Source organism: Cryptomeria japonica, chromosome 3 (genome assembly GCF_030272615.1).
Source record: "Cryptomeria japonica chromosome 3, Sugi_1.0, whole genome shotgun sequence".
NCBI lineage: Eukaryota > Viridiplantae > Streptophyta > Pinopsida > Cupressales > Cupressaceae > Cryptomeria > Cryptomeria japonica.
In genome coordinates, this window is record NC_081407.1 from 815,133,010 (window position 1) to 815,152,188 (window position 19,179).

At 39.3% G+C, this 19,179-nt stretch overlaps 1 protein-coding gene across 7 annotated transcripts in view; it reads left to right on the plus strand.

Annotated features, from left to right (window-relative positions):
* LOC131068894 (serine/threonine-protein kinase CTR1) overlaps positions 1-19,179 on the plus strand; it is a 212,221-nt gene that overhangs the window by 95,209 nt on the left and 97,833 nt on the right. For all 7 annotated transcript variants that reach the window (XM_058004173.2, XM_058004176.2, XM_059218606.1 and 4 more), the window contains one exon: positions 14,962-15,094. In XM_058004173.2, coding sequence (XP_057860156.1) covers positions 14,962-15,094 — 133 coding nt within the window. The remainder of the gene's footprint in view (positions 1-14,961; positions 15,095-19,179) is intronic.

Below are 19,179 nucleotides of genomic sequence, written 5' to 3' on the forward strand. Positions count from 1 at the left end.
TAAGCCTAACAAGAAAAATCGCTCCTGACCCTTCCAGAGGGCCCAGGGCGAAAAACCCTAAATTCACCTTTTTCTTCCAGATTTGAGTGAGACTAAGCCTGAACTACAAGGAAAGAATCTATTTGGAATGCCTTGAAGAGGTTTTGGACCTTCAAAAATGAGAATTTTGAGCTCAGGAGAGAATTTTGCTCCTGACCCTTCCAAAGGGTCCAGGGCGAAATTCCCAAAAATGCAATATTTCCTTCAAAGTTTTGATGAGCTAACCCAGTAATGGAGATAAATGAACCCTGGAAATTGCCTTGGAGGAGGTCAACGATCAAATTAAGGTGAATTTTGACCTAATAAGCAAAAATCGCTCCTAACCCTTCCAAAGGGTCCAGGGCGAAATTTACATTTTCACCTAATTTCCTCATGGGAAATGATAAAAGTTTGAAATGCAAGACTTTGATTAGGTCAAAACAAATATAAGTTCGCCCTCCGGGAGATTTTGGAGTCGAAAACAAGGTATATAGGACCTAATTTGAAAAATCGCTCCTGACCCTTCCAAAGGGTTCAGGGCGAAATTCTTGAAAAAAACCTATTATTCCCCTTGTTTAGGCTAAGTTGAAGGCAAAATGCCAAAATTGGGATGGCAAACCTAGGTTGTGAAGATTTTGATTCATGAAGCAAACTAGCCTAGATGAGAATTCAAACAAGTCTTGAAATAATTTAGGCCTTCATCACTTTGGATATTTCAGTGCCTAAGAAGCAAAGAGCCTTCATTAAGCCTTGATCGAACCTTGATGTTCCTCAATTTTCACTAAATTAGCCAAATTCAAGACATTTGGGGAGTCTAAATTAAATCCGCATGAATTAAGGCCATTACAATTGAATTAATTAATTTTTAAAGCCTTAATATAAATATAAAATCCACCTTGGAGGCCTTAAAATCAATTTTAAAATAAAAAAAATATAGGTGAGCGCTCAAAATGCATTTACTTGCTTTTACAAACAAGTCAGCCATCTTTTGAGAGGAGTTTTATTTTATTTTATTCCCTATTTGCCAAGTCGGCCTTGAGGGAAATCAAGGTGAGCGCCCCATATAAGGGAGGTGTATGGTAGCACATTCAAATCATTCTTTCATTATCTCTCATGCGAACTTGAAGAGCAGATTTGGAGGTGCGAAATTGAGCAAGTTGGAGGATAATTTCCAGATTTTGGAAGGTGTTTGAAGGCGAATTCCCAGATTTTGAGAAGCTAGTAGAAGGCGAAGCTTTCTAAAGGCTAATTGAGGCGTAATTCATCCAAAGGAAGACCACAATTCAATCCTTATCCAGCAAAATCTGATCTTCTTTCTTCATTTTTCAAGGTTCATAGTTAGGCTTTCAAGGAGAAGGTATGAAGAATCCTTTTTTGAAGTTCTTATTCAAGACTTGTTTTGATTTCATAGCAATCTTTTAAAGTCTAAGTCTTGAAAAATCAAATTTCTATTCATAATTAATTTGAAAATTTAGAATTCTTGAATTTATTTTGTCATTTTCAAATTAATGTCTAATATGTTCCCTTGAAAGGTCTTAGATCCTATGCTATAAGATATTATACTCAAAGACTAACTTTAATCTTTTGTGTAGGCATCAAATGACGACCCCAAAGCCGGAGGATCAACTACTTGGCAGACCCTCATCAAAGAAGATCAAGTCAGGATAAGGATGACCTTCTCCATCTATCTTCCAGTCCAACATTTGAAAGAAGGCATCACCAAATTGGCATCAACCAAGTGTTAGATAAGGTGGCATCCCAGTCATCACTCCTCCATTCGGATTGGTCCACCCCAGCATGTCCAGATTCAATGTACCTGGCTCATTAAAGATGGCACAAACTTCGATGTACCTACCTCGGTTATCCATTGGTCGAATATTCCAGAGAAGACATGTCCAAATAATGCAATTATTTCATTGGTCAGAATTAAGTTTGTTGTAACAAACCCTAATTAGGGTTTCATTATAGAATCTTGGCCATTGATCTCAAATTGATCTTAGCCATTGAATTGTTTTGTGCGCACTATATAAGCCTTGGCTCCTCATTTGTAAAGGCTAATAGTTAGTCAATAGTCAGTAGTTAGAAGGTGAATAGTTAGCTAATAGTGAATAGTCAGTTGATAGAATAGCAATTAGAGTAGAATTGAAAGAGAAGGCAAAGATTGTTGCCAAGATGTTGTTGTAAAAGACTTGTAAACTTCATTGAAGAAATGGTGAAATCTATGGGTTGATTCAACAATTTGCATGGTCTCTATACTTCTCAGATTTGATTTCATGTTATTAGATGAGTGAAAGAAATGTGTTTGATTGATGGTGAAATTCGTATATCCATACTACTAGCAGTTTGTTGATTGCAGACTTGCCTTGTGTAGTCAATTGGAATCGTTCAGCTTAAGCTAAACTTCAATTGTCGCTTCTTCACTGATATGCATCAGCCTGATGGTGTCTATGCCTGTAGCGATGATCTGAACATCATAAAGCCTTTCCTCCGAAGATCGCACTAACCTTGTGGAGATGGTCCTGGGATGTCAAAACAAGACTTAGTTAGAATTTCATTAAAGGTTATTCATTGCTCCTACATTCTTAGTGTCAGAATTAGATCCTTTCCTCGCCCTAATCCTTTTTCTTTTTTTCAAAATCTAGACTAGTGAAATCCTGTGTTCCAGTAACATTCAAAGCAAATCAGACGTTCAGTCATCAAGTGTAAGTCCCCTTGTGATTCCAGCAAAATCACATCATACCACAAAGAGCTTATCCACGAGTAGAGATCCTACATAATAGGAACCTTGAAGCTTCTCCGATTGATCCTTCTGCGATATCTTCAGCATTCGGGAGCTTTATTCAAGAGAGGATAAGGTACCTTTAGGTATTTTATTCTGTGTTTGGTCGTGTACAAAAGACACATCAACAGTTCCCAAACCCGATCACTCCCATTTCCATTTCTCATTATCGCCATCACCATTACACCACTCCATCTACCATTCCTTCCACCCATCCCCATATCCTAACCTACTTCCTAGATAACCTACCTTATATTTCCTAACTCCAATCCCACATCCTCAACCTACCCCTACCACTACCTTTGCCTTTACCTCGATCACCCCTTTCATCTCATTCACCTCCCATCTTCTAACCTATACCTTTATCTACCTAACCCTCTTCCCATCCTAGCATACTCATCCCCTACCCTTCACCTACACTCACACCTATATCCTCTACCCTCCATCTCACACCCCCTTACCCTTCTACTTCCCTTAGCCTACCCTTTCCCTTACCTACCACTCTACCTCCTCCCCCTATCCTATCCTAACCCACTTGCTGATTGGGTACTGTTTACCAAACATCAATGTTTGTATGCTGTGGCATAGAGAATGCTACTCAGAAAATCATAATCATGATTTGTACAACCTCTATATCATAAATAGTATGTCTGGTTTATGACTCTCAAACATAATGGTACGAATCCATATGATCTGTTAGACTTCAACATTCCATACTTCGGGAATTTTCAAATGGTATGACTAAGACTGAAGGGTATAGGTATCTAATGTCCCCTTTTCCTTAGTTCATAGACATTCACGAGGTTGGCCTATCATTTGACCCTTGTAGGCCAAGGGGATGGATAAGGGGGTCGTTTTGGCAGCAGCTTACGGCTTCACATTTTGTGTCTACTTGATTCTATGGAAATATAAGGAGATTACATGTATGAAGTCACATGTGCACTTTAATTATAATATAATAATATTTTAAAAGTGCAATTAAATTAACTAATGTGTAATAAAATAATAAAGTGTAATAAGAGAATATGAGTTTGTCAGAGAAGCATCTTCTAGAAGGAACCAATCGATTGGAGGAAAAAAGAATAAATAGAGGGGGTTGGTTCATTGTTCATCATTGGTTATTTGATATCTTCTCTTGTGTAGACTTGTGGAGCCAAGGGTTTCTGCAGACTCAATCATTGGGAACGAAACCTCCCTATGATTTGCATAACTGAGGTAGTGAGAGATCCTCTGAGGGGTTGCAGCTGAGAGTGGAGGATAATTCAGTCCTTCACATTGTGCTTATTGAGTTTCTTGTGCATCTCATGTTAGACGATTTGTGCAGGTCTGAAACATATTGAGTTCCATCCTTCATTCCCATGACTTTGCTATTATCACCTTGTGGAAGCATCAAGACCTTCATTTGAGGACAGCACAAACATTGGGGACATAAGGCAATTCATTTAGAAGCACTTGGGAAAGGAAATAAGAAGGTTGCAAGAGCCAAATCAGATCTGAGAACAAGTTTGTACTAGACCATCACTACCCATGATTTTGCTCCTGTCTACCTATTTTAGCATCGAACTTGGCAATTGGTGACAGCGCTGTATTTGGAGGAGGTCAGTGAACATTTGCAGGGGTTAATGGAAGACTTAAGAGCTGATAATTGATTATTCTCAGACCTTCATACTTGCTGCAGGGTTGATTTTGAAGACAAATTGATTTGGCATTGTAAGGGCTCCAAAGCAAAGGATATTGATTGCTTCATCAATCTAAAGGCTAGGCGATTTATATCAGGTTCCTTTGGCATCATACTTCCTTGTATTAATCAGTTATATGTATGTGTCTATGGCTGTCATGAGCAGAGTATCAAAACTCGCCATGAGTCAGGCGAGTTTCCTGAGTTAGTCGAGTGAAGCTCGACGAGGTTTGGTAGCTCGTGACTCGGACTTGGTGAGTTTTTCGCATAACTCGCATGACTCGCGAGTCAGGCGAGTTATGGACAAACTCGCCGAGTCCAAGCTCCAGGACTCGCGCCGCGGCAGGTCACGTTTTGACTTGCAAAAACCAAAAAAAAAAAAAGTTTTTTGAAATGTTTTTTTTGTATTTCTTTTTCATTTAACCCTAAAAGGTCTTCTAATTGCCACTTGTGAGAAGAAGAGAGGAAAAGTGAGAGAGGAAGGAAAACAAGAGGCCATAGGTTTGCAACCAGCAGGGAAGAAGAGCATCAAGGAGACCATAAATCATATTGGGGAGGCCATAGGCTTGCATTGAGAACATTAAGGAGTCCATAGCAAAAATATCTAAATTTCGAGGGTTTTTTTGAGTCGTTGCCGAGTCATAGCTGAGTCGTTGCCGAGTCATAGCCGAGTTGGCCTTGCCGAGTCCGAGCCGAGTTCGAGTCTGGGAACTTTGGTCATGAGTCCTCAGATTTTTTAGTAAATCATTGAACATTGCTAAGTGTTTTGGGCATTGGTTTGGCTATTGTAAAGAGCATATTTGACTCTTATATAAAGGAGTAATTAGTTTGCACATCATTGTTCATTGTTTGTGATTACATGCCAACTGTTTGATTAAATTACAGTCAACTGTAAAAGTGTGATTTTGTTTCCAAATTGGTGTAATTACTATGAGAACTAGTCGCACATTCATCCCAGGGAATTATGCTATCATTGAGTAGTTGTTTGTAAGTCATACTTCGAAGTAAACTTGTGGTTGATACCTCCAAAACAAGTCTGAAAATTCTGTGACAATCATACAGCATAACACGCAAGTTATAAAATCCTCATAACATGCAGGTTGACAGCCAACTATTCGTCAATATTCCTTGTATATTCAGTCTATCAACAGCAAGGGATATTTCAAGGTATGGCCTAAAAATAAGTATGGTTAGTTGGATAAGCTAAAATATCCCTTAAGAACCTGCAATCAGTATTAATTGCCCAAAAAAATCTTACAGAATGATCTTCCTTGTATGATTTTTTTGAATGGTATGGCATGCAATAGCATGGCTTGTAACGTGAAGGAAATATAGTCACTGTCCTTTCTCTTTTGACATTCATTTCTGGACAGCCAATTTTGATTGGTATGATATAGGAATAATCAATAATGACTAGAAGGCTGTCTACCATTTGTTTCCGTTGGAAGATTTGATGCAAGGCAACTTTTCATAGGGGTAGTACCCAATCTACTTAAAAGGCTTGGATACTTTCAAAAGGGATTTTTCTTTATAAATAAAGCTACAATTAATTGTTATTGTAAAGATTCAGACCCTTTATCCTTTGGAGCAAAGGCACAAATTTATGCCTCTCTAGGTTGCTGAGGATGATACTTTCCATGTAGTTCTGAAGCTCAGCTAATATCACTCCCATGTTCTATAGTCTAATATAAGATGCGTTTTCCCCTCAAAATTGACAATTATCTACAACATAGCATTTTACACATGCTGCAAAGTAGGAATGCTTACATCGTGTCGTGCAGGGTGTCCATGTATGATATGCATTTGTATGGCAGACAATCTACTTCTATGCCAAACAAATCTTACATGTCATACAGCAAGGAACTTTTATTATATTATTATGCTATCATTTATATATGTAATAGGTATGTGGATGGTTGTTAGAATACAGTCATGTCACAAGCAATAAAAAATTAAAAATATAAAAAATGAAAAATTTAGTGGTTTGTAATAGTATCATTTCTTTTGTGTTTGATCCTTTATTTGCAATTTTAATTGATCAACTGAGTGCATGTTATTACATTACATCTTGATCAAAACTCATTGTAAAGCCTCTTCCCTGTTACTTGCTGAACCGCTTATTCTCTATTCACATCTATTTTTGCTGCTGATAGGTGCCTTTTTGACGAATTTATTCCTGGCTTATTGTAATGTCCCCACTCTAGCAGATTGACCAAGCATATGTGCGTTAGCCTAGCTCTACATGGTCCCGAGGGCTAACGAAGGGTTTAAAGGGATCCTGGAGTGTTTTGGCCTAGTCATTTCCAGTTTGGGCCAAAACGAAGTTGATTTACTTAGTTTCAGGCATACTTACTATTTTTAGTAAGTCAGCAGGACACAACGGAGGCTAGTTTTGGTGATTGGATTTGATACTCCTTGGCGAGAGCTTTCCGACGAGCTATCACTCACGCTATTCGGAGTCCGATTGCTAATATATTTTAATGCCTGAAGTTTTATTAAAGTAACATTTAATTTAATTGTAAAATATTAAAGTGTTACTTTAATATTTATTTTATGGAGATATGTGTAAATCAAAGGGGCAACCAAGGGAGACATAAGTGAATATTTTAATATGTTTTATATTGAACATGTTTTATCCCACATTGTTTGAGTGAGTTGGGTCGCCCCTTGGAGAAAGAATAAAAGGGAGCTTTTGTGGCTTCATTGGGCAGGTGGAATATGAGAAGAATTTGGTGTGTGAGTTGCAGATCCGTTCTTGGCATTAGAGGACGTCCATCCTCTCTTGTGACATTCTAGACGTCATTCCCTTGGGGTTTGGCCTTTGGAATCCTTTGCGATCAGCTTCATTTACAGGCAGATTGGGTGCATTTTTCAGCCACAGGCAGCAGCATTATTTGGTTGCATTTCCAGCTACAAGCAGCAGCAGTATTTGGTTGCATTTCCAGCTACAGGCCGCGACACTATTCACGCGGGTACTATTCACGCGACACTATTCACGCGGGTACTATTCATGCGGCACTATTCACGCTGGTACTATTCACTTGGCACTATTCATCTGGCACTATTCATGCAGCACTATTCATGTTACTGTAGCAGCAGAATTAGAAACTTTTGTTGGAACATTATGTCAAAATGCTGGAGTATTTAGTGAGTTGAAAATAACCTGCTTTGTATTTGAGTTTGTTAATTCTCGAAATAATATTATAACAACAGTAGTTCAATTTCCAGCTTGCCTATTATTGTAAATTCTTTTTAGTTCATGTTATGTGGTTTCATACCTGTGCAAAGACTTAAAACAAAAAAAACATTGAAACATTAAACGGAGGAATAAGGAATTGGCTGCAAACTGTTTGACTAAATTCCTATCAGCAGTGGGGTTGGTTTTTGGGCATTCTAGGGTGTCCATTACAGTGGTATCAGAGCAGAAGATTCTGCCATCTTGTGGGAAACTTTCACCAAAACATATTGCAGAAATAAAACAGGTCCAGAATGTATGATTGAGCATGCGACAGGGGCATTATAATTTTCGCAATACCAGGGCCAAACAAAATAGAAATCCGGATAGTCAGAGTGAGCAGTCTAGTTCATCCGTGCAGGTGGACATAGAATCCAGTCATACAGACATAGAGGAAATATTCTTCGATCAGGACAGCAGTATGGGTGACCGAGATGAGAGGAATATCGTTCCAGATCAGGGGGAGGTAATGTTCAGACAGTTACTGGGTACGTTAGAGCAAGGGCAGCGTATGCAGCAGGAGCAGAATAGGCGAATGGACATGATGTTGTAGCTTATGGCTAGACAGATGGGCGTTAATATTAATCCAGGTGATGCCAACAATGGAAACAATAACAATGGGGGAAACGATAACAATAGGGGCAATGATAATAATGGAGGCCGAGGCAACAACAATGGCCCTGAGAATAACATTAATGGTAATAATGGACATGGCAACAATGGGATTGAGGCGGATAACTTTAGACACATTGCACACCCAGCTCGAACAACGAGCTCGAGACCTCTTCTACCCACCTTTCCACCTAGGGATCCGATTCAACCAGTGAACGAACCGCAGATTACTGAGTTACAGGGTCAGTTCAGGAGGGACTGGGAGGCCAGTGGACCCGAGTTTTAGGCGGATATTTCCCTCAGAGATTATATGGACTTGAGGATGAGACATATGCCTAGAGCAGGAGGGAGGAATCAGAATTTTGAGCTAAGAAAGAAAGTTGGAAAACTTTCCTTGCCTTATTATGATGCTTCAGGGAAGATGACTGCACGAGCTTGGGTGCAGAAGGTAGATACATACTTACAGCTTAATCCTATGCCTGAGGAGGAGGCTATCAAGTATGCGGCTATGCATTTGGATGGCGTTGCGCATGAATGGTGGCATCATGGCATGGTGACTCTGGGGCATAATCAGATTACATCCTATGAGGAATTCACAGAAAGATTGATTGAGAGATTTGACACTAGGGATCCCGAGTTACATTTCAAGGAGCTAGCATAGTTAAAACAAACAGGTTCGGTGGATGCTTACATCGTCGAGTTTCAGCGGTTGTCTGTACTTGTTACTGATATCTCTCCTAGGAGATTGGTGGTGTTATTTTGTGATGGGCTTGCTGATCCATTACGTGGTTGGGTGAAGGGACATGATCCACTCACCTTAGCAGAAGCAACTAAAAAGGCATGAGATTTAGCCCCTTCGGTATACAAAGGAAAATACCATTCAACAGATTCTTCCTACCGCAAGGACAAAGACAAAAAACCATTTCAGAAAGAGTATAACAAACCCAAAGAAGGATCAAAAGGACTAGACAGTGAAACCTTGAATGAACTTCGAAAGAAGAAACTGTGCTTCCAGTGTAGAGAGCCTTGGGACTTATCTCATAAATGCCCTCTCAAGGCTAAGGCAAATCAAATGGAGTATTTTTCAGCAGAGGAGTCAGAGTCAGAGGGGGAGGATCAGCACTCCGATTCAGATGAGAGTAGTACTACAGAGAGGAGCAGAACTGCTGAGGATGACAGATCATTGGCACGTTTAATCGGGGTTCAGAAGGCAATCACCTTTAAGGTGAGAGGTACTATCCAGGGACAGAAGGTGACTTCCCTTATTGACACTGGGGCTACGCATAACTTTATTGATACACAGTTGGTAGCCAGGAGAGGCTTACAGACAGAGGAGCATGATGGTTTTAGAGTCATGGTGGCTAATGGCCAAAAGCTATTATGTACTCAGAAGGTTTCGAATCTTCACATTAGATTTGGAGATGGTTATGAGTTGGAGGATGATTTCTATGTTGTGGACATGGGAGATTACGACGTCATCCTCGGTATGACATGGATGGCATCGCTGGTTGAGTTCACTTTCAATCTAGCGAAGTTGGAGATGAGGTTTCAGCATGAGGGTAGGACTGTTGTGCTCAGGGGACTTTCAGATGGGAGTTGCAGGGTAGTGTCTTTGAGGAGAATGGAGAGACTTTTTCGACATAATGACATAGAGTGGGCAATAGAGTGCTTAGTTATGCCAGCTTCACCGGAGCCTCGAGTGAAGAGTCATCCACCAGATATACAGGAGATACTTGACAGGCATGCCAAGGTATTTGGTGATATTCCTCATGGGGTTCCTCCCGATAGGGGTGCAGAGCATGTTATTGAGCTCGAGGAGGGAGCCAAACCAGTGATGATCACTCCCTATTGTCATCCTAAGAAACATAAGGATGAGATAGAGAAGGCAATTAAGGAGTTGTTGGAAATGGGGCACATCAGGCCAAGCAAAAGCCCATTTGCTTCAGCAGTTGTCTTGGTTAAGAAGAAGGATGGAACAATGCGCATGTGCATTGACTACAGGGCCTTGAACAAAAAAACCATTAAGAACAGGTACCCCATTCCGCGGATAGATGAGCTGATAGATGAGCTACATGGGGCATGTGTATTCACAAAGATAGATTTGAGATCAGGGTATCATCAGATCAGTATGAGAGCAGAGGACATTGAGAAAACAGCTTTTCGGTGTCACTATGGTCATTTTGAGTTTCTGGTTATGCCATTTGGGCTAACCAATGCTCCTGCTACTTTTCAGAGTTGCATGAACCAGGTGTTTAGGGGGCATTTGAGGAGATACGTTTTGATTTTCTTTGATGATATTTTGATCTTTAGCAAGACATGGGGGGAGCATTTACAACATCTTGAGGAGCTGCTATCTATTTTGGAGAGAGAGTCCCTGTATGCCAAGGAGTCTTAAGTGTGAGTTCGGGATGACAGAGCTTTTGTACCTTGGTCATATTATCAGTGCAAAGGGAGTTCGGGTGGATCCTGAAAAGATTAGAGCTATTGTTGATTGGCCCACACCTACGAACCTTACTCAGCTTAAGGGGTTCTTTGGCTTATGTGGTTTTTATAGGAGATTTGTTAAGGGGTTTTCTCAGACAGCTGCTCCCTTGACAGATCTTACTAAGAAGGGGGCCTTCATGTGGACAGAGGCAGCACAGAGGTGTTTTGAGCATTTCAAGCAGGTAATGTCTTCGTGTCCAGTTCTAGCTCTACCAGACTTCACGAAGCCCTTTGAGCTTCATTGTGATGCATCGGGTGATGGGATTGGAGCAGTATTGATGCAGGAGAAGCACCCCATTGCTTTTGAGAGTAGGAAGCTCCGAGGTGTGGAGAGGAGCTATTCTATTTATGATCGTGAGATGTTGGCCATCATGCATGCCTTGGCCAAATTCCGATCCTACTTGGTTGGAGGGAAGTTTGTGATCAAGACGGATCACAATAGCATAAAGTATTTCATGAGCCAGCGAGACTTGAATGACAAGCAGCAGAAGTGGGTCACTAAATTGCAGGCTTATGACTTTGACATTGAGTTTGTCAAAGGGAAGAGGAATGTAGTAGCTGATGCCTTATCCAGAAGACCTCACATTTGTGCTCTTGCAGAGATTACAGGAGATTGGAGGGATAAGATTATAGCAGAGTATGTCGGGGATACTTGGGCGTCTGGTTTGATTTCAGGTACTACGCAGGATGATCGCTATGAGGTGATAGATGGATTGATCAGATTTCAGGATAGAGTTTACTTGATTCCGTCATCACAGTTGAGAGAAGCGATACTTAGGGCATTTCATGATGCACCTACAGCTGGGCATCCGGGGGTCTTCAAGACCTATAGGCAGATCCGAGAGCGATTCTCATGGATAGGGCTCAAGGATGATGTTCAGAGGTATGTCAGGGAGTGTGCAATTTGCCAGCAGAATAAGGGAGAGCACACGTTCCCTGCAGGTTTACTACAGCCCTTACCCATCCCAGATAGGAAATGGGAAAGTATTTCAATGGACTTTATCACTGGGTTGCCACGAGTGCAAGGGAGGGATTGCATCTATGTGGTGGTAGACCGCTTAACGAAGTTCGCTCACTTCTTTGCTATTCCGTCCACTTACACAGCAGCACAGGTGGCAGATCTTTTCTTCAGAGAGATATTCAGGTTACATGGGCTACCTAGATTCATTATCAGTGATCGGGATAGTAAATTTATGAGTATTTTTTGGCAAGAGTTGTTTACGTTGTGTGGCACAGATCTTACACCCAGCACTAGTTATCATCCGCAAACAGATGGGCAGACGGAGATTGTGAATAAATGGGTGGAGGGATATTTGAGGAACTATGTGACTACACAGCAGAAGGCTTGGGTTAGATGGTTGCATATGGGAGAATACTGTTACAACACTACATGTCATATGTCCATCAGGATGACACCCTTCATGGCACTTTATGGTTATGAAGCACCAAGCTTCATGGATTTGGTTTTGGGGGACAGCAGGGTGCCCAAAGCGAAAGACTTATTGCAGGATAGTCAGGATATCCTGAGAGTGCTCAAGGAGAACATACAGCAAGCTCAGAATCAACAAAAGTTGTATGCTGATCAGCACAGGGTAGAGCGCAGTTTCGAGGTAGGGGATATGGTATACTTGAGGCTACAGCGATATAGGCAGTCATCTCTCAAGAGGAGTGGGGCAGAGAAGCTGAAGCCTAGATTTTATGGTCCCTACAGGGTGATTCACAGAGTGGGCGAAGTCGCCTATGAGCTTGAGCTTCCAGAGGGCAGTCGAGTACACAATGTATTTCATGTGTCTAGGCTTAAGAAAGCTATTGGTCAGAGTGTAGTACCTTCTGCGATTTACCCCCTTTGGATGAGGAGGGGAAGCTCGTGTTAGTACCTGAGGCTATTCTGGACACCAGAGTGAGGAAACTCAGAAACAGGATAGTGAAGGAGTATTTGGTCAGATGGAGAGACCTGCCGGAGGAAGATGCTACATGGGAGAATGAGCAGGTGATACAGCAGGCTGGACTGAGATTGCTTGAGGACAAGCAATTTCAAGGGGGGCGGACTGTAATGTCCCCACTCTAGCAGATTGACCAAGCATATGTGTGTTAGCCTAGCTCTACATGGTCCCGAGGGCTAACGAAGGGTTTTAAGGGATCCTGGAGTGTTTTGGCCTAGTCATTTCCAGTTTGGGCCAAAACGAAGTTGATTTACTTAGTTTCAGGCATACTTACTATTTTTAGTAAGTCAGCAGGACACAACGGAGGCTAGTTTTGGTGATTGGATTTGATACTCCTTGGCGAGAGCTTTCCGACGAGCTATCACTCACGCTATTCGGAGTCCGATTGCTAATATATTTTAATGCCTGAAGTTTTATTAAAGTAACATTTAATTTAATTGTAAAATATTAAAGTGTTACTTTAATATTTATTTTATGGAGATATGTGTAAATCAAAGGGGCAACCAAGGGAGACATAAGTGAATATTTTAATATGTTTTATATTGAACATGTTTTATCCCACATTGTTTGAGTGAGTTGGGTCGCCCCTTGGAGAAAGAATAAAAGGGAGCTTTTGTGGCTTCATTGGGCAGGTGGAATATGAGAAGAATTTGGTGTGTGAGTTGCAGATCCGTTCTTGGCATTAGAGGACGTCCATCCTCTCTTGTGACATTCTAGACGTCATTCCCTTGGGGTTTGGCCTTTGGAATCCTTTGCGATCAGCTTCATTTACAGGCAGATTGGGTGCATTTTTCAGCCACAGGCAGCAGCATTATTTGGTTGCATTTCCAGCTACAAGCAGCAGCATTATTTGGTTGCATTTCCAGCTACAGGTCGCGACACTATTCACGCGGCACTATTCACGCGACACTATTCACGCGGGTACTAATCACGCGACACTATTCATGCGGCACTATTCACGCTGGTACTATTCACTTGGCACTATTCATCTGGCACTATTCATGCAGCACTATTCATGTTACTGTAGCAGCAGAATTAGAAACTTTTGTTGGAACATTATGTCAAAATGCTGGAGTATTTAGTGAGTTGAAAATAACCTGCTTTGTATTTGAGTTTGTTAATTCTGGAAATAATATTATAACAGCAGTAGTTCAATTTCCAGCTTGCCTATTATTGTAAATTCTTTTTAGTTCATGTTATGTGGTTTCATACCTGTGCAAAGACTTAAAACAAAAAAAAACAAAAAACATTGAAACATTAAACGGAGGAATAAGGAATTGGCTGCAAACTGTTTGACTAAATTCCTATCAGCAGTGGGGTTAGTTTTTGGGCATTCTAGGGTGTCCATTACACTTATCATGGTAAAAATGTCATAGCAAAAAATAACACGTATGCTGCTAATATACTTTTGCTACTTATAGCATAAGAAGATTCTTCTTGTCTTTGATTTAGAAGTAAAGATTTTTTTGCCCATCTCCTCTAGAATTCTTGTAAATCTCTTGAAATCCTTATGAACTTTCTGGAAATCAACTGATAACTATGTATAGTGCAAGATTTTTTCCTGTTCATGAAGTACCTTTTCCTCTTTATGAAGTTATCTTTGGTTATTTCATTTTGTTTACCGATCTTTTCTCATATATTCTAAATTCTAATATTATTTTTTAAAATCATATTTCCTGTTATTATTGTTGTCTACATATCTTATCTCTATTATTGGATAATATCTTACCTTATTTAATTTGCTCTTGATAATGATAGAACATACCGGTGGAAGACGTTTATAACTATTAGATTTCATCTCAATATTTGCTTGCCATCATGTATAATCGCAGGCTGTAGGATTGTGGTGAGTCAAAGAATTAGCTAATTGATTTTCAGAAGCTTGCTTGTTTTCCAAAAATCACATTCTTGATGGGAATGTCTTCATTAACACTTTTAATTCAACAGTTGATGTTGTCCTCTAATTTTGTGCTTCATTTCCTTACAAAAGAAATTATAATGGCTAAGATGCCCTTTTGGGTTATCAACTTATTATGTTTTCTTATGCTAATTATTATTTTTGCGTTGAGATAAAATCAGTATTAGTCACAAAATCCTTCACAAAGTGAAAATTGTGCTCTTACTTCTGGGAAGTTTTCTCCATATACTCTAAATTTACTAAGTTTCATTGCCATTATTGATTCAAGTTTGTCTGCTGGATCTTGTTTTATAGAGTTGTTTGTGCAATGAATGAAGCAGTCAAGAGGGAGAGGTGCCATGCTAAGGGGTTGCAACATGTGAATAGAGATAAGGGTATCTGTATTGTGCAAAATAATGAAGACATCCAAGACAATGAATCTCAAAGTGTAAATCTCTTTCCTCCTAGAGAGCAATTGATGTTGAATGCATTTATCTGCTAAGAAAAATACTTGGGATTATACAATAGTTTCTGGAACACATCCTTATAAACATATAAATCAGATGCTTTTCTCAAAGTACTTTCTGTTATTTTTTAACCTGCTTTCAACAATCTCTTGGTAGTGCTTCTTTTTATATGTATTTCTTATAATGGCCTATGTCCCTTACTAACATCACCTATGTCCCTCTTATAATTTTTGAACGTCTATAATGTGCTTTTTAACTTTAAAAGTTGATATTTTAAAACATAAATTTCTATTTAATACATTTTTTTCACACTTGATTCCCACGGTTTGAGAAATACTTGCCACTTCCTCCACCAAGTTTTCTTTTGGCATTGTAGATGTATTGACCTTGGTCCTTGCTTTGTTGTCAGCCATCACTTTGTTTGACATTTCTTCTGTTGTTGGCCTTCTTCTTGTTAAGTATGTATATTTTGTCTTTGTCATCAGTTCTCTCATAGTTGGTCTTTTGCATTTTGTTAGGTATTTCAATTGATGTCATTTTGATTAAAGCCAACACTGATTTTGGTTTGACTATGTCAGCCACAAACTCTATATCATTGGGTACTCTAATTTCTTCACCGGCTTTCACAATATTTATTTTATTTCCTTTTTCCTTGTCTGTTGGACCTTTTGAGAGTTATAGTCCTCTCTACACTCTTCCTCATGATGGTTATTAGCTGATTCTTGTGAGCTTTGAATTTGGAGATCATCAGTTCGTTTGACCTTGCATCTCTCTCTCTCTCTCTCTCTCTCTCTCTCTCGCACCTCCCCTCTGTATCTTCTTAGACAGTCTTCAGATTTGTCTTACGTATTAGTCCTCTTTTTCCTTTATCACTTCCTTTAGGCAAAATACCAGAACACTGTTTATTGCTGTCATATACTCCTGAGTGTGGGAAATAAGGTGCAAAATGTAATTTCTGCCTTAAAAAAAATCCTTTGTATTGAAACTGCTGTAACTGTAAGTAATTAGATAATATCTGAAATTAAGAGTAACAGTTTCCAGCCATTGCTTGTTATTATTATGTTTCAGATTTATTCTTTGCCGTTTATTTATGAACAAACAAGTGAATTCCATGAAAGATAATATGCAAGCAGCAAAACTATTGAACATATGTTTCAGAAACTATTAAAATAATATTGTAATATTGATATAATGGTCATCTTAGTTGGTTCTTAGAAACTTCCTTTTATGTCTTGTCTTTCGTTAGTTTAAGGAAGTTTCGATTCTATCTTTCGTTTTTTGATTGTTTCTTTTATAGAAACATCGTTTAAGGAGCTTTCATCTCCTTTTGTAAATCGAATATCAATTATCATTTAATGTTTCAGAGCATAGGTGTTTGACGAATTTTTAATTCGTGTTTTCTTTACCTGGAATTTATTTCCAGAATTTTTTTGAAACGATTTTTTATGAAAAATAGTGGGTTTTCTTGAATTTTTCGTGAGAAATTTTCAAAAGATTATTTTGATCAACTTTTTTCTTAAAAATCGTGGATCTGTTTTTTTGTTTTCGGGTTTTCTATTTTTTTTTCCAAGGAGGGTTTTGCATGATTTATCTCCTAAAAATCGTGGTTGTTTACCATTTTTTTGCACAAAACGAAGGTTTTGCTGCTTTCTTCACAAAATCGTGTGATTTCAGCATTGCATCTAGGGTTTGATGATTTTTCCACAAAATCGTGGTTTCTTGCAACTTGTTTTGGGTTGTGCTTGGGGTTTCTAGCGAAATGATGTTTCGTTGCAAAAGTTTTTGACAATTTTTTTACAAATTGTGGGTGTTGCTACTTTTGACTTTTTTGGCAAAATCATTTTTTTAAGAATTGTCAAGTTTTTTGAGAAGTTGATCTTGTTTTTCGTGTCTCTAGATAGCGAGAGGGATGGCTTCGTTACTCAACATCATATGTTGGAGGAATGGTTTTCGTTTCTTGGTCATATGAATAAGTTTTCTAGAAAACGGTTGGCTGATTAGAAGTCGAACTGGGGAGGGTCTCACCAGTAGGCTCATGTCGCAGAGTATTGTTGACGTGTCTGAAATCGCATTGCTGCAAACTCCATACGGCCAACGCAGAATAGAATAAACTGGTTGAGTATCGTATCTTCTCTTGAGATAAGGAAATCCCTAATGCTATTTTTTGTTTGATCAAAGGGGACGACCTCAAGGTTTTGATTGTCAGGTCTTGACTGCGGGATTACTCAGTGGATCGATGTGTTTTGCTGGGAGCACAAGGGGACTTATGATTTGCAACAAGCTAGTCTGCTGTGATTCTCAAATTACATAATAAAGAGCAAAAGGAAAGGGTTAGGAGATCTAAAACTAACAATAGGGTATGCGGGTAGACGGATTCAACATAACCAATTCCTGCTTGGCCAGAATAGCTCACAACCTTGCAAGAACAGTGCAATCTTCAAAGGGACTTGGAAGATTTTCAGACTGGAGATGCATGGCTAAGCACCCAATTTTGGCGCAGCTCAGACGGACACCTGCAATTGAACTAAGCACAATTAAAGGCTCAGGTTAACCATATAAAAGGATACACAATCAGTATATCCTCAATGGTATGAGCCTGAATCTATCAAATACCTGCACATCCAAAATAGAAATATCTATCTAAAATGCTGAGAAAAACCATGCAAACAGGATGAAAACAAGACAATAAACACCAAATCAATGTCTATATATTGATTTCAGCTGCCTATTACAACAATTTCTGCAACATCTCTATGCTACTGCTTAAAATCTAACCTATTCTAACTCTAAAATCTAACTCTCTCACCAGAGTCTAACTATCTAACAATCTCTAATTATCTAACCCTTTACAAAAGAAAGGCCTCTGCCTTTTATAGTTTTACAATTTTGAATCAGAGGCCAGGATGGACTGCATCCAAGGGTCCTGATATGCCTTCCAGAAACTAGCAACCTTAACCCATGCCCATTAAATTCTCACTCATCCATTCAACCACAATTTCAACTACCTGTCACTATTTGGCTTCAATTTGAGTCTATCCGGTAGTTGGACATAACTGTCCACAACTGACTTGTTTCCCCTTTCTTTCAAAATATTTGAGTGGGACCTACAAGCAGTTTTACAATAAAACAATTTTAGCTTTTTAGAAATTGAATTCTTGGAATTAAATCTAGCTGTGTGCTTTTTCTCGAGAAGGCATAAACTTGCAGCATTCAGAGTGTTCTTTGGTCTTTGGTCCCGGTGGTGGACTTCATCTTTGTTCAGTGGCACGGTTCCCAATGTTTGGTTGCTCTTGTGCTCCTGCAGCGCGTTCCCACATCTTTTTTCTTTTCCAGTCTTCAGTGCCTGGCCTTGATTGCGATCCTTCTTCGATTTGCGTTTCAGGTCTTTCTCCTGGTTCTCTAATGACGTCCTGCGACCTGCGAACGATCAATTTCATTTCAATAAATCAATTTGAAAAATTAATTAATTTAATTTAACAAATATTAAAATTTAACGCCTGGAGGGTCATTTGAAAATTTCCCAAGTTTTAATGCTTTTACTCCTGTGAATTTAGTTGTTCCTGGCAGTTTCAGGCAAGAGGGGCGTTCGAAAAGTTTTAAAAACTTTGACATTTTTACCCCTTAATGGTGAAATTCGGGATTTTGGGCACTTTTGCAAACTTTGGGATTTTGGAGTGCTTTGCCAACTTTCACTTTTTAACATTTTGGCTAAAAGGTCCGAATTTGGCCATTTGGGGCATTTTTGCCAACTTTTCACTTTTCAGATTTTCACTTAAAGGTCCAAATTCGGCCCTTTGGGCACTTTTGCCAACTTTCACTTTTTAACATTTTGGCTAAAAGGTCCGAATTTTGGCCATTTGAGGCATTTTTGCCAACTTTTCACTTTTCAAATTTTCACTTGAAGGTCCAAATTCGGCCCTTTGGGCACTTTTGCCAACTTTCACTTTTTAACATTTTGGCTAAAAGGTCCAAATTTGGCCATTTGGGGCATTTTTGCCAACTTTTCACTTTTCAGATTTTCACTTAAAGGTCCAAATTCGGCCCTTTGGGCACTTTTGCCAACTTT